Source organism: Mirounga angustirostris, unplaced genomic scaffold (assembly GCF_029215605.1).
Source record: "Mirounga angustirostris isolate CCGP_5_RB_7025 unplaced genomic scaffold, mMirAng1.0.hap1 SCAF_3, whole genome shotgun sequence".
Classification (NCBI taxonomy): Eukaryota; Metazoa; Chordata; class Mammalia; order Carnivora; family Phocidae; genus Mirounga; species Mirounga angustirostris.
This window is the reverse complement of record NW_026991711.1, coordinates 193,125,958-193,139,348: the sequence shown is the minus strand read 5'-3', so window position 1 is coordinate 193,139,348 and position 13,391 is coordinate 193,125,958. Positions and strand designations below refer to the sequence as shown.

Below are 13,391 nucleotides of genomic sequence, written 5' to 3'. Positions count from 1 at the left end.
TAGGTAAAAAAACAGGGTGATTATAAAGAGGAAATTATAACGTTGCAGACATTAGGATGGCTGCTTATTTTGTTCCTGGATAATCACAGTCCAGTGGGGCCGTGCCTCCCTTGGCAATCTCAACCGTTTTCTCTAAAGCGTAGCTTGTTGATAGTACTTTTACTTGTGACAAAAAGTGCTTCTGTCGAGGGAAAGTACTTCCCGAGGTGGTTGTTGGGTCAGGCCTGCACAGCTTCCCAGTGAGCAAAGTGTAGGACAGCACACAGCCGGATGCCCCGGCACGAAGAACACCCTCCTTCCTGCTTTGCCCTCACAGCGTCCGAACAAAGATTGTGTTTCCAGACGACACTGAAATAGGGCCAGTGCACTCAACAGCAGCGTCGGGAATCCTGCAAGGTACAGAGGATCCGCACACGCCAAGAGGTGCTGCAGGCACACGTCCCTTTACCACACGTTGCGATGTTGTCTTTTCTTTTTTTCTTTTTTTTTTTTTTTTTTACAAATTGAAGTTTTAAGATTTCAGTGGAGGAAGCCACTGCAGATGGGCTGGAAACAGCAGGAGAACTGGAATTACAAGCGGAGCCAAAAGATGGGACTCGATTGCTGCAATCTTATGATAAAACGCGAGGGATGAGGAGTTGCTTCCTATGGATGAACAAAGAAAGTGGATTCCTGAGACGGAGTCTAGTCCTGGTGATGATGCCGTGAAGACCGTTGAAGGGACAACACAGGATTTAGGACATTACGGACGCTTAGGTGATAAAGCTGCGGCAGGAAGTTCTCCTGTAGGTGAAATGCCATCAAACAGCATCACGTGCGACAGAGAAAGCGTGAAAGGAAGTCAATCGATGTGGCAAACTGCTGTCTTATTTTAGGAACCTGCCACAGACACCCCGGCCTTCAGCAGCCACCACCCTGATCCATCAGCGGCCACGACCATCAACGCAAGAACCTCCTCCAGCGAAAGGACTATGACTCGCTGAGAGCTCAGATGATGGTTAGCATTTTTTAGCAATAAGGTATTCTTTAACTAGGGTGCAATCATTTAAAAAGACTTAAAGCTATTGCATTACTGTCACATTAACAGACTAGAGTATCGTGTACACGAAACTTTAATGTGCACCAGGGAAACCGGTCAATTCACTGGACTGGCGTCAGCGCGCTCTTCTGAGACCAGGCCCGCAGCATCTCCGAGGGGAGCCCGAGCTTACTCCCACCTCCAACAGGATGAAGAGGCCGTTTTCGAGCCAGGCCAGCAGTCGGTCCACCCCTGTTGTCTACAGCAACTTGATAACTTCCAGCTCATGGTTTTTTCCTTGGATATGAAATTTGAAGGCACTGGAGTGTTTCTCCTCTTTAGTTACGGACCGCAGTGCGATAGGAACTAAGAGAAGATTGGTCGGATGTCCATCAGTGCTGTGATTTTCCGTTACGCAGACTCCTTCTGCAGACCCTCCCAGCCAGTATGGCAACAGCGTGTGCTCGTTCTCTCTGCCCCTTGGTTCAGCATGTTGACTGAGTATCTACTCTGGGGTGATGTTGGGGTGAATAAAACAGTGGCCTTTGTAGCAAAGGATATCATTCTAGAAGCAGAAAGAGGACACAGTAATTTAGATCCTCAGAGAGTGCTCCTGCTAAACCTCTTCTGTCTTTCTGTCCCAGTCCTCCCTGTCTGTCTGCTTTTGAAAAAGTATACAATTCTACAACTTGTTTTTTTAACTTAACAACATATCATTGAGATTCCAGCCAATCAGGAAGGTTTTTCCCCACCTCCTGAGGGCCTCGTGTACCTTTGTCTGTTCAACCTTGGACACACTGTGGGAACACACAATCCTCTGCCTTTTTGGTCGCCTCAGCCATGACCTTCCTGGGACCATTCCTGGACCAGCATCATTTCGTAGGAGTCCATCCTAAGAGTGGAGTTTTAGGATCAAAAGTTAGATACATTTTTAAGGCTTTTGACATGATCGCCAAGTTATCCTGCAGAAAGAGCACACCAACTTATAACACCGCCAGCAGTGCACTTCTGTTCCTCGGGGCCAAGAGAGTATTCTCAGTTGTAAAAATCTTTGCCAGCTTGATAGGGTTTTAAATGTTTTTAGATTACTGATGATGTTGAGTATTTTTTCATGAGTTTATTCTCCCTTAATATCGGTTCTTTGTCATTTGCCTTTCCATGCGATTTTCTCGTTGTTAATTATTATTTGATTTGTGAGCTCTTTACATATTGAGCTTTCCCTGCCCATGTGGCCAGCATTGCTGTGACTGTTACTTGCCTTTTCTGTGAGGGATTTTTTTAATCCATATTTTCTTCGGTTTCTGCCCTTGAAAAGACCTTCCCAACCAAGAATATATTTTAAAATACATTACCTTAGATTTTCTTGATGGTTTTACAATGAACTAGCGCTCTGAACAAAAACAAACGAGAGTCTGCTGGATTGTGAATCCATGTTTGTGGCCTCTCCAAAACTTCACGCCTGCCTGCATGCTTAACATATGTGTTAACGTACGTGTGTGCTGTGGCATCTCGGAGTTCAGCAGGGCCCACCCCACGCGTTTTCTGATGTGATTTCTCGTGGTGTGCGCTGCCCACGCTTGTCGGGGACAGACCGTGTGTGACGGCCATCGTGTGTTCTGTCTCCAGACCGGCTTGGCGCACAGACTCGTGACTCGAGAAGGCTCCGTGGCGCCACTCCCCCTCTACACGTCACCATCCTTGCCCAACATCACGCTGGGGCTGCCTGCCACCGGGCCGTCCGCTGTGAGTAGGCGTCCGCGGGTGTGCGTGGTGGGGGGCGGCTGGCCCAGGCCCTCGGCCGGGCGTCACGGTTGTGCCTCTCCAGGGGGCGGCCGGCCAGCAGGAAGCCGAGAGACTGGCTCTCCCCGCCCTCCAGCAGCGGATCTCCCTGTTCCCCGGCACCCACCTCACTCCCTACCTGAGCACAGCGCCCCTGGAGCGCGATAGCGGGGCTGCGCACAGCCCCCTCCTGCAGCACATGGTCCTCCTGGAGCAGCCGCCCGCGCAGACGCCCCTGGTCACAGGTGAGTGCGGGGGGCTCGGGGCCCCGCGGGGGGGCCCGTTTCCACCCCAGAACTTCTGCCCGCGACCCCTCCCGCGTGAGGGCCCATGATTTGATGAGCCAGCTCTCACTTGCCAGCGAGGTGGACGCAGTGAAACTAGGCGTCAGGCGCAACGTCTATGTAACCTCTCCAGAGCGGTGGCTGTTCCCATCTGCTTTTGCCTCTGGATGCGCTTGAACGTGTGAGAAAAGCCCACAGCGACTCCCGTAGATAGTCCGTTTCTGTTAGCAGTAAGAATTTTTAATGTGCTCTAAGGGATGGTTATATTTAGGGGAAAAAATAGGACATTTGTCAGAGATTTGCATGGCAACAACCCTGTTAGCTTCAGGAGTGAAGAACGTGTGGATTTGCTAGAAAATGAGCAGGGGTCCAGCTGAATGGGTGTCCTTCATGTCCACATCATCCCCGGCTTCCCGCTTGGCTTCCCGGAAACCTGATTACTTGGTCAGAATTCGAATCGAAAATACCCTCAGAGCCGCCCCCTTTCACACTCCCTGACACTTGGGTGGAAAACACAGGTGCTGAGCCGGTCACAGGGTCCTGACCTGTGGGCACATGGGGCCAGGTCTGGTCACCTCGTTGAGAGTCACGGGGCTGGTCTGGGTGCAGGGGACCGCGTCCCGCTCTCCCGTGTGTCTGCAGATGGCGAGCTCCATCTTCCACTAGTGCTCCTTCATGTCTGTGTGTCTGTCTCCTTCCCCTGATGCTGGTGTTGGGGTCACCATCCTCCTCAGAGTTGAGGGGTCTCCAGCATGCCGGCGAGCAGACACCTTGCCACGCATCTGCCCGACTTCCAGACAATAGGTTGTGAGCACAGAGGTCTCAAGGGTTTTAGCTGAAATTGCATCTGAGTCCCTGTGACACTCAGCGTCAGGGGCCTGAGCAGTGAGGGATGCCTGAATTTCCATCTTGTGTCATTTAGTAACACATCAACGACACCCAACCGTCCTCCTGATCCTGGTCCCCTGCTCGTCCCCCACCGTTAAAAAACATTCCTAATGCCACACCCCGCAGCTTCCCAGGAAATAGGACCTTGCAGGACCTCACCTCTCCAATAAATTTGCTGAACTTGACTCCTTCGTGGTTGAGCACGTTGCCGGGTCTGTCCTCCGTGTGCAGTTCGTGGCGTGTCTGTGACGGCAGCTGCTGACGGCCCGCCTGTGGCGGTGAGGCTGGGGCTTGACTGTCCAGGGGCCGGCCGGCTCCCCCCACCCCGCCCTGCAATCCACAGCCCCCTCCCAGTTCACAGGCAGCCCAGCTGGGGGCGCTGGAGGCAGGGCCGTGGCCAAGAACACAGACACCTTTGCCTCCCCCTTGGTCCCAGCTCAGTGACCTTGGGAGGTCTTCCCTTGTGCCATGACTTAGTTTCCCCATATGTGAAGTGGGGATAACGCAAGTAATCTGCCCTTTGAGTTTTATGAGGGTTCAGTGAGGCGTGTATTCACGCAGGATGGCATCTGATACCGTGCCCCCTTAGATGTGAGTTGTTGTGGTTGTGGTGGTTGGTTACTTCTGGGTTTAGAACTTTTAACCTTCAACCTCACCTCCCCAGGCCACCCCATCGGTCCGTCCCAGGTCTCGTGGCCCCTTCCCCACCCCCTCCCTGTGAACAGGGCCCTGATTCGGGTCTCGGTGGGAGCACACCTCCTGACCTGGCTTCCTGCCCCTCCAGGCCCCGAGCAGAGCCCCCCTCTGCAGGAGCACCAGCCCCACCTGGCCACTGAAGTTGAAAATCAAAGTCAAGGCCCAAAAACGAAGTAAATGTTCGGTTTCTCAGTCCCACATGGGGCTTAGTGGGTGCCCGTGTGGCTGGTGGCGGTTGAGCTGTGAGAATGTGGAGGGTCTGTGTCAGCACAGAGGGGCCTGTTGGGCGGTGCTGGCCAGGAGCGAAGGCCTGGCGCTCACAGGCCTGGGAGCAGGCCGCCTCCTCCCTGCGTGGCTCGCGGCTGTGCGGGCTCCCGCTTCACCAGCTGGGGCCGCCCTTCTCCCCGCCGGCCTGGCTCCCACGCAGGCTGTGCCCCAGTCCCCGTCCCCACTCCCGTCAGGCGTGGCCTTCCGTCCCGTGAGCTTTGCCCACGTATCTTCGGTGATGCTCACCTCCTTGCCTGGAGGGCAGGCACTGCGCTTCCATGGCGTGGCCAGCCCACTCCCGGCATCCACACAGGCTCGATGTGCAGAAGGCCTGCAGCAAACAGCTCTGGGGTCAAAGGGAGGGGAAGTCGGCATTTCTGAGGTTCACCAGCCAGCGGACCTGTGTTTCCGTGAGTGCTTGCAGATAATCACGATGGATGGACAGACAGAAGGCCCAAACTAGAACAGCTTCATCGCATAAACGCTGAAAGCAGAGGCCCCGGGGGGCAAGAGGCTGGCCCGGGTCTAGAAAGGTGACAGGGTGTGGGTCTCGGGGCCGTGGGATGCCCCACCTCCGTGTGGCCCTCACCTCCTTGCTTCTCACTGCCCCAGCGAGGCACTTGGCAGGCAGGAGCCGTCCACTCAAATCTTCTCCTGACAAGACAGCACACCCTGGTACACTCTGGGGTTTCCCAAGGCAGGGGGAGAGATGGAACCACCATTGCAAGGAGGAAACCCCTACTTGCTGTGCACTGTGTGCCCCTGTTGTCCAGACAGCCCACCAGGGCTGTGCTCATGTGGCCAGGGGGGCAGAATGTTCAGCGCAGCATCTCCTCCACGCCAGGCCCTGGGGAGCCAGACCCCCGAGGCCCCTGAGAGCTGTGTGGTTGGGGCTGGGCGCTCAGGCCGTGCGGCAGGGTGGGCATCAGGGAAGGCTTCCTGGAGAGGTGGCGTGGTTGCTGAGGCCTTGGGTGGGAGTCTCGGGAGTAGGGGCAGTCGGGGGAACAGGTGTTGCAGCTGGAGGATGTGGTGTCTCTCTAGCCTTCTGGTCACTCGCATGGCCTCCCCAGCCTGGTGAGGGGGCGAGGGGGCGGACAGCGGCAACCTTGGCGCATGGTTGCACTTCTGAGCGTGGGAGCTCTGCGGGTCTCTGCAGCAGTGATTACGTGCTCCCCTTTGTTCCTCATTTGTCCTGAAAATCGAGCCCCAGGAGAGACTGGAGCATGACTGGCCGTGGGTGCTGCCGCCCCTGGGACTTAAGCAGCGATTCTCGGCCCTGTCCAGGCCCCCAGAAGCTCTGGCGAAGCCGACCGGTCCGGGCAGGCCTCTGCCACCCACGGTTTTTCTTGCAGGGCTCAGGCTAAGCTCATGTGCAGCCAGAATTGCAAGCCACTAGTTAGACCCAAGTCTTGCCTGACTTACTGTCTTTTGAAGGGTTTAAAGAGTTTCACCATGGTGCGTGGGGTAGTGAAATATGTCAGATGGGTTGCTAAGGACCCAGGCCACATGAGTCGGTCACCCAGTGTGAATGAATTCATCTACTTAACCAGAACCCCATAGTGCACAGGCCAGCCCTTCAGACTTGGGTCCAGAGTGTCAGGGCAGCCTGCCTCTTCACCTTCTTTGCCTCTTCAGTCCCCGTGTCTGGTGGGGTTTGTTTGCAAACTCACCACTTAGTGCTGTGTGTAGCACATCTTGAAGCCTGGATGACTGGCTAAATGCCAGGAGTTATCATTGTCCTTATGGTCACGTGGTCCAGCTTGGACTTCGGGGACGCTGGCCCACCCCCCAGTCCCGCCGGAAGGAGCAAAGGTCTGTAGCGCTGGGTGAGTCCTCTCTCAGTGCTGGGGTTGGTTGTCCGTTTGCTGGACCGCAGAGGGACTTCTGCCAGTGCTGTGAGCAGGAAGAACGGAGCCTCAGGTCAGCCTCGCAGCTGACAGGTGCTCAGGGAAGAGGCCCCGGGCAGCCCGGCCTCCCTGCCCAGAGCAGGGTCCAGGAGCCGCAGGCCAGGCTCTGCCCCAGCACTGCGCCCAGCGGGACGCAGCAGGCCCCTGCTGACAGCTGGGTCGCCTAGGACAGAACTGGACCTCCGTGTAGTGTGGGTTTATGCTGAAAGGTCTTTTACAATATATACCAAAAGCCAAATAATGGGCTGTGATCAGAAACCCTTGTTCATGACCTGAGGGACCGGTTGGAAGTCGGTTGGCCAGGAAAGCTTGCCACTCAAAGGTCGAGCCGAGGGGCACAGCCCCGGAGTTTTACCCCCAGGAGGCCCGTAGTGGGACTTGGGTGGGTGGGGTGGACCAGGACAGGTCCTCCCACCGTCTGCCCGTGTCCTCAGGGCCACCCCGCGCAAAGGCAGCGCCCCTGCTGCGGGGAGCCTTCCTCGTAGGGGAGGGCAGCGAGCGCCCGCAGAAACCAGGCTCGCATTCATGCTGTGCTGTTGGAGCATGTTCCTGCTCCGGGACCAGCCCTGGAAGCTCAGTCTCTATGGAACTGGGTTCCTTCCCTGGAGCCCGGAGAAGCTTCTCTGGAACACGGGGCCGGCCGCCCAGTAACGCCCCACGGCTCTGCTGCTCCCTCACGTACTTGCCCTTCCTTCCCGGTGCCCCGGAGGCCCCAGGACGGTCTGCTCGGGAAGCCGCGTTTTAGCTTCTCATGTCTGAGGGGCACCTTCTTGGGACTGCGTCCCCTCTGTTCCCATAAATGCAGCTTCGTGTGGCGGACTTCCGCGTGTTGATCCTCATGACACCTCGGTCAACGGGAAGAATTCCCAAACACCTTCTTGGGGGCCGGGGTGCTTTTTTTTTAAACTTTTCTAGAAAACTTGATAGGGAATGAGTTGATCTTTTGTGTTACTGACTTTAATTTAGTAGCCGAACAGATAATGAAATTTAAAGTAACTTCTCTTTTCAGAAAACAGTGGGCTGGACAGCAGGTGGTGGCGGTTTAGGGGACAGAGTTGACGGACTTCTCGAGAAGCTAGTGAGGGACAGTTTCGTGAGGGTTGGGTCTTTCCTCACTGTGCGTAGAAAGTTGAGCAATCACCACAGCCGCGAAGGGACAAGGAGAGACTAAGCCCGCAGGGCTCCTCGGGGCTCTATGGAGCAGCTCTCGGGGAGCCCGGCCGCTGCCGTGCTCGGCCACGTGCAGTTCCTCCCAGGCAGATGCCCGTGACCCAGGTGGTCCGCGGCCTGAGCCTGGCTAGCTCGTGTTCATCACCTGAGCTGCTAGGGCAGCAGCCCTGCAGCGGGGCAAGGGTTTGCTAGAGAAACGGTGAACTGCCTAAACCCCTGTTTGCAGAAGTGAATCTACAGCCGTGTGAAAAGCTTACAGAAGGGAAAGTGTTTGGCGTCCTGAGTCCCCTGAAGAGGCTGCATTTTAAAATAAGATTCAGGTGCAGACTAAACCAGGATCGTGTGTCCGCTCGGGTTCTTAAGCGCCCAGTCGAGGTGCGGGTTGGCGAAGCCGCTGGGAGCGTGCAGGCAGCAGAACCTCCGGGGAAACGTGCAGATCCTGACCGGCCGCATCAGGATTTGTACAAGCGTTAGTGTCCCCTTCGTGCGTGAAGTCACCGCTTGAAGAGACCCTTAAAGATTTGATCCTAAGGATGTTTTATTGCCTCACAACTTAGTTTCCGGGTCACTTAGGGAAGAGCCATCCCCACGGCCTTCCGGAACATGCCAGGCTACCAGGACCCCCGCCGCCGTTCTGAGCGTGGCCCGAGCCGCTCCGGCCGCCTGCGGTGCTGCTCAGACCAAAAGAAGCCTTTCCAGGGCCCGGGGCTCTCTGAGGGGTGTTGTGGGCCACTCGTGGGCGGGCCAGCTGCGCTGGAGCCTGTCACTCGGAACGCCCGCTTACAGCAGGGGCCTGGGTGTCGGGGGACAGCCACCTCCAGACGGCGGCCCCTGCTTGGCGAAGCCCGCGCTCAGGGCTCACAGCGGCGTGGGCGGGGGGACGGGGCAGCTCCCGGGGTTCCCTCCCCTTCGCTCCGCTGCCCCTCCCTCCACGTTACCTTCAGACCGGTGTCTTCCAGGCCTGGGCGCGCTGCCCCTGCACACGCAGCCTCTGGTGGGCGCGGACCGCGTGTCCCCGTCCATGCACAAGCTGCGGCAGCACCGCCCGCTCGGGCGCACCCAGTCGGCCCCGCTGCCCCAGAACGCGCCGGCCCTGCAGCACCTGGTGATCCAGCAGCAGCACCAGCAGTTCCTGGAGAAGCACAAGCAGCACTTCCAGCAGCAGCTGCACATGAACAAGGTGGGTCCGCGGGCGCGGCGCCTTCCTCGGCAGCCCGGCTCTCTGACCCAGAGGGGGCCGGCAAGATGGGAGGGACGCTGTGGAGGCTGGGCTTCGGCACGTGTGGCAGGCCGGGGGACGCTGCGTGCAGCGGGGGCGCGGGCCGCTCGGCGGGGGATCACCGTGTGGTGTGTCCTGCCTGGTCAGCGCTTCTTCCTGAGTTCCCGGAGGATACCCCTCTTCCGCAAGCAAACCCGCAACAGGGAGCCCCCACCCTTACGCCGGCACGGAGCCCCAAGAGCACCTTCTCCAAGCCCCTCTGCAACTGCATGTGCCTGCCTGTTGGAATATCATGCTTAGAAGGGTTAGCGCCCTGGACGGCCCATGGAGGAGTGCGCACGTGCACGGTCCCGAAAGTCCCTTACGAAGCTGCTTTTGGGCAGGAAGTAGCAGCAGGGTTTCGTGTTGCTGTGCTGGTGATTAAAAACAGAAAACAGGCCGCATCCTTGAAGGTGGTGGCTGGCGGCGGCCCAACTCTAGCCTAGGGTACCCCCATGACAGGGTCATGGGGGACACACGTGAGGAGACAGGCCCCCGGCACCGTGCTCCTGAATGGCCAGATGGGAGACGGGCTGCCCACCCCAGGCCGTCCCGGGCAGACGGTGCCGAACGGTGTCGGGAGCGGTGGGGCCGCCCCACCAGCCCTCATCTGGACGGCAAAGGCACTTGCGTCCTGTGGGCGGGACGGGGACTGTCCGTCTTGTTCACTCCCAGCGTCAAAGGCACTTCACTTCCATCATCCTAAGGCGGCTGTGGCTTCCTAATTTTATCGTGTCAGTCTGATAGGGTGGGAGGTTTTAGGAAGACAGAAAACACCTATTCATTCCTGATATATTCTTGAAAAGAGTGATTTAGAAACTGGGTGATCTCCCTGGATTCTGTTACATGATTGATTACGAGAGGGAATGACAGTTGATTGAAGTGTTTGTACAGCGTTCTCCTGGGATCTTGGGGAGCCGACGATGTTATCTCATGCCGTCTGGCACCTGCACATCTGCCCTGAGTCGGGGCATGGTGTCCCTAACAGGCCCCTCACCCGATGGCGCTGGCACCCAGCTCCTGGCAGCTCTGAGGCCGCCCACCCTCCCAGCCTGCCCAGGGTGCGCTGGGGATGGCAGCCAGTTCCCGCACCGTCTGCGGCTCATTCAACCCCAGCCTTCGAGCACGGCCGCCTCGCTGATGTCCCCTTAGGGAGAGCAGCCTGCATGGCCGCTTCGGTTTTCCCAAGGTCCCTGACCAAGGGAACCGCACCGTGAGGCTGGGGACCCTCCGTGAGCAGGAAGGACAGACGCCTGAGCTGGCTGTGCTCCCGGCTGTGGGTTAGCATTGGTTGTTAGTGCCTGGAGCCTTACGTGCAGTGGTGTTTATTTAATAAAGCTTTGCCAGGAGAAGGAACTTTCTGGAGAACCTGTGCCCCCAGCGGGGGGGCGGGGCTTACAGCTCTGGAGGTGGCATGGGCGGGTTTGGATCGTGCTGGGAGGGAAATGTGCTGCAGCAGGAAGAGAGCGCTTGAGGGTGTCCGCGCCCCTGCGGGACCGAGGCTTTGCTGGGGGCGCAGTTCCCGCCCTGCTTGAGTCCTCCGGCTCCCAGGGCCAGGCTGTGAACCAGGAGCTTGGGTGGTCGGACTGCCAGCACACCCAGTAATCTTTCAGTACTGACCCCTTCTGCAGTCTGGTCTTTGGGACCTGCATCTCTCACTTGATCGGTGAAAGGGGCTCCGAAGGTGCGAAGGGCACCAGAGGACAGCGAGCTGGTTTGTCTGTCTGGTTTGCAGCCCCATTTGCCTGCAGGAGCCTCAGCCCCGAAGCCAGCTCTGCGGTGCCGCCAGCCCACAGCCCGGCTGGGGAACGCTGGGGAACGCAGAACCGCATTTCAAAGGCGGCGGGAGGCCGCGGCCCAGGGAGGCTGAGCGGCCCAGGGAGGCTACGCCACTGCTGAGCCGGGAGCCCGGGCGGCGAGCACACTCGGCATCACAGGGAGGCTGCTGCTGTGGCTGCGTCCCTCCCCGATTCCCTCTGTACCACCGCCTGGAGGCTGAGGCCACCCTCAGGATGGGCACTGAACGCCAGAGAGACGGTGGTGGCAGCTCAGGTGCCCCTGCTCCTGCCCAGAGCTCCCAGGACAGCAGGGCCGGCATGTTCCGGCCTCCGGGAACCCTTCACAGAGCCAGGCTGGCTCTCATGGAAGCACAGAGTGTCCTAAGTCCTCTGGAGGGACCTGGAGGTCACTGCTCAGACGCCCTCATTTTCCGAGGAAGCTGGGAAGACCAGAGAGGGGGCCTGGGACACTCGCCCTGGGAGCAGGCAGGTCCCTGTTCCTGCTCCGCCGTGCTCCCCTGCCTCCGGGCTTTGACCATCTAGCAGCGCCCTCCTAGGGCCGCAGGCGTGGGATCGAGGCCTCCGGGAGGGACCCACGCTCCCAGCCCAGCCAACGTGCAAGAGGAAGGGGAGGGCGCCACAGGGCGTTAAACAGAACCCTCTGGGACTTTTACACATTCCGCCCTAAACCCGCCCAGCGTCGTCCCTGCAAAGAAGCAGAAGGCAGCCCACAGAAGGCAGGCTGAGGTCCACGGGCAGCCAGCACCTTCCCCACAGAGAAGTCCGCCTGGTTGCCTCAGCTGCTGATGAGCCAACGGCACAGGCCTGGACAGACCCCCCCGGTCCCAGGCCTCTGAGAGGGACCGGCCATCAGCGCCCTCCCAGACTCCGCCGGGGTCCCTCTGCGGGAACACAGCCCTCCGCGTCCAGGCGCGGCTCAGAGCGTGGCTGGTCGGACGCAAGCCGTGAGCCCTGTCTGTGGAGCATTGAGCACACGCGAGTGCACAGCATGGTACCTGCTGCCACGAAGCTTATCCACAAAGTTCCCAACGGCCGTGATTTCCATGTTCTGGGGGGGGCATGGGGAGTGCCTCTGCTGGGTCTGCCTCAGTCTCTCTGTCCGTCAACTTGTGTCTAGGTGAGGGCACATGGGGCTTCCTACGCTGTCCCTGAAACTTTTCTGTTGTTCTCAAGTTTAAAAGAAAATGCTGGCAGAAACTAGGTGGGGACTTCTGTGTCCACTGTGTATGCTTTCCCACGGCCGCTCTCCCCCTCCTCTGTGATGACATTCTCAACTTTGTCACAGCCCAGCGTCCTCCGGGGAGGCCCCAGCCTGTGTCCTCCTGGCTGACCCTCCTCCTCTGTCTTCTCCCCCTGCGTCCACCCCGAGGAGGGCCCAGGGCTCTGGGTCCATGTCACAGCTGAGCCTCCCACAAGGGCCTCAGAATGGGCCCTGGGCCCCTCAGGAGCAGGCACAGCCCCCGGTGACCTCTGTGCAGGATCCCCTCAGGTGGCCACGGCACCCTGCTCCCCCACGCCTGCCCGGGTCTCCACGGACCCTGCGCAAGGGCTTCCCCAGGCAGGGGCTTGTTGCCGCGTGGCCCCCTCCTCCGAGCCTATAGGCGCCCGGCCGCTGCCATCCTCCCCTTGGCTCTCTGCTGTGTGACGCCGCTGTCCTTCAGGTTCTCCAGCCTTGTCTCTATTTCCCTTGGTGTGTGTGGCCCCCGCCTCTTGCCCCTGAAGTGCTGGCTTCGGGTGCCTTGCCTGGAGCTGCTATGCTCGCAGCCCTGGCTTTCCACCTGCATGGGCTCCCTGACTGTCCCCTCCGGCCCTGACCCGTGTCCCGAATCCCACTCAGATCCCCCTTCTCTCACTGAGGTCAGCCTCACAGGTCCACCTGGCACTTGGATGTCATCCTCCAGTCTGGGCTCTGGCCCCTGGATCAGAATCTGGGTTGCCTCCTTCTCATCGCCCACGTCTGCTAGGCACCAGCCCTGCGCCTGGACGCAGCCCTCTGCGGGCCTTCTGCCCCCGCCTGGCTGAGCCCCAGAGCGTCCCATCCCTGCAGGTGCTCGCTGCCCCTCGCCTCCATTCTCAGTCTGACCCTGGGGGGGACAGCGGAAGCGTGAGAGCCTGTGACCTCGCCAGGCCTGAAGCCCAGGCTTGCACAGCCGTGTGCTGAGGACCACTCTCAGCCCAGCATCCTCTGTGATATGGACAGGGCTGTCCCTGTCCCTGTGACGGTCAGGGCGTCCCAGGCCGGGGCCCAGGTCAGTTTGACCAGCCACAAGGCTCAACACGGGCCTTGCGGGCTCTAGGTGTGCTGGAAGGAGATGAGATTAACAA

At 58.9% G+C, this 13,391-nt stretch overlaps 1 protein-coding gene across 11 annotated transcripts in view; it reads left to right on the top strand.

Annotated features, from left to right (window-relative positions):
* The window catches only part of HDAC4 (histone deacetylase 4), a 297,813-nt gene that overhangs the window by 232,259 nt on the left and 52,163 nt on the right, over positions 1–13,391 (top strand). For all 11 annotated transcript variants that reach the window (XM_064587381.1, XM_064587379.1, XM_064587385.1 and 8 more), the window contains 3 exons: positions 2,645–2,761; positions 2,844–3,042; positions 8,969–9,189. In XM_064587381.1, the coding sequence (XP_064443451.1) occupies positions 2,645–2,761; positions 2,844–3,042; positions 8,969–9,189 (537 nt within the window). The remainder of the gene's footprint in view (positions 1–2,644; positions 2,762–2,843; positions 3,043–8,968; positions 9,190–13,391) is intronic.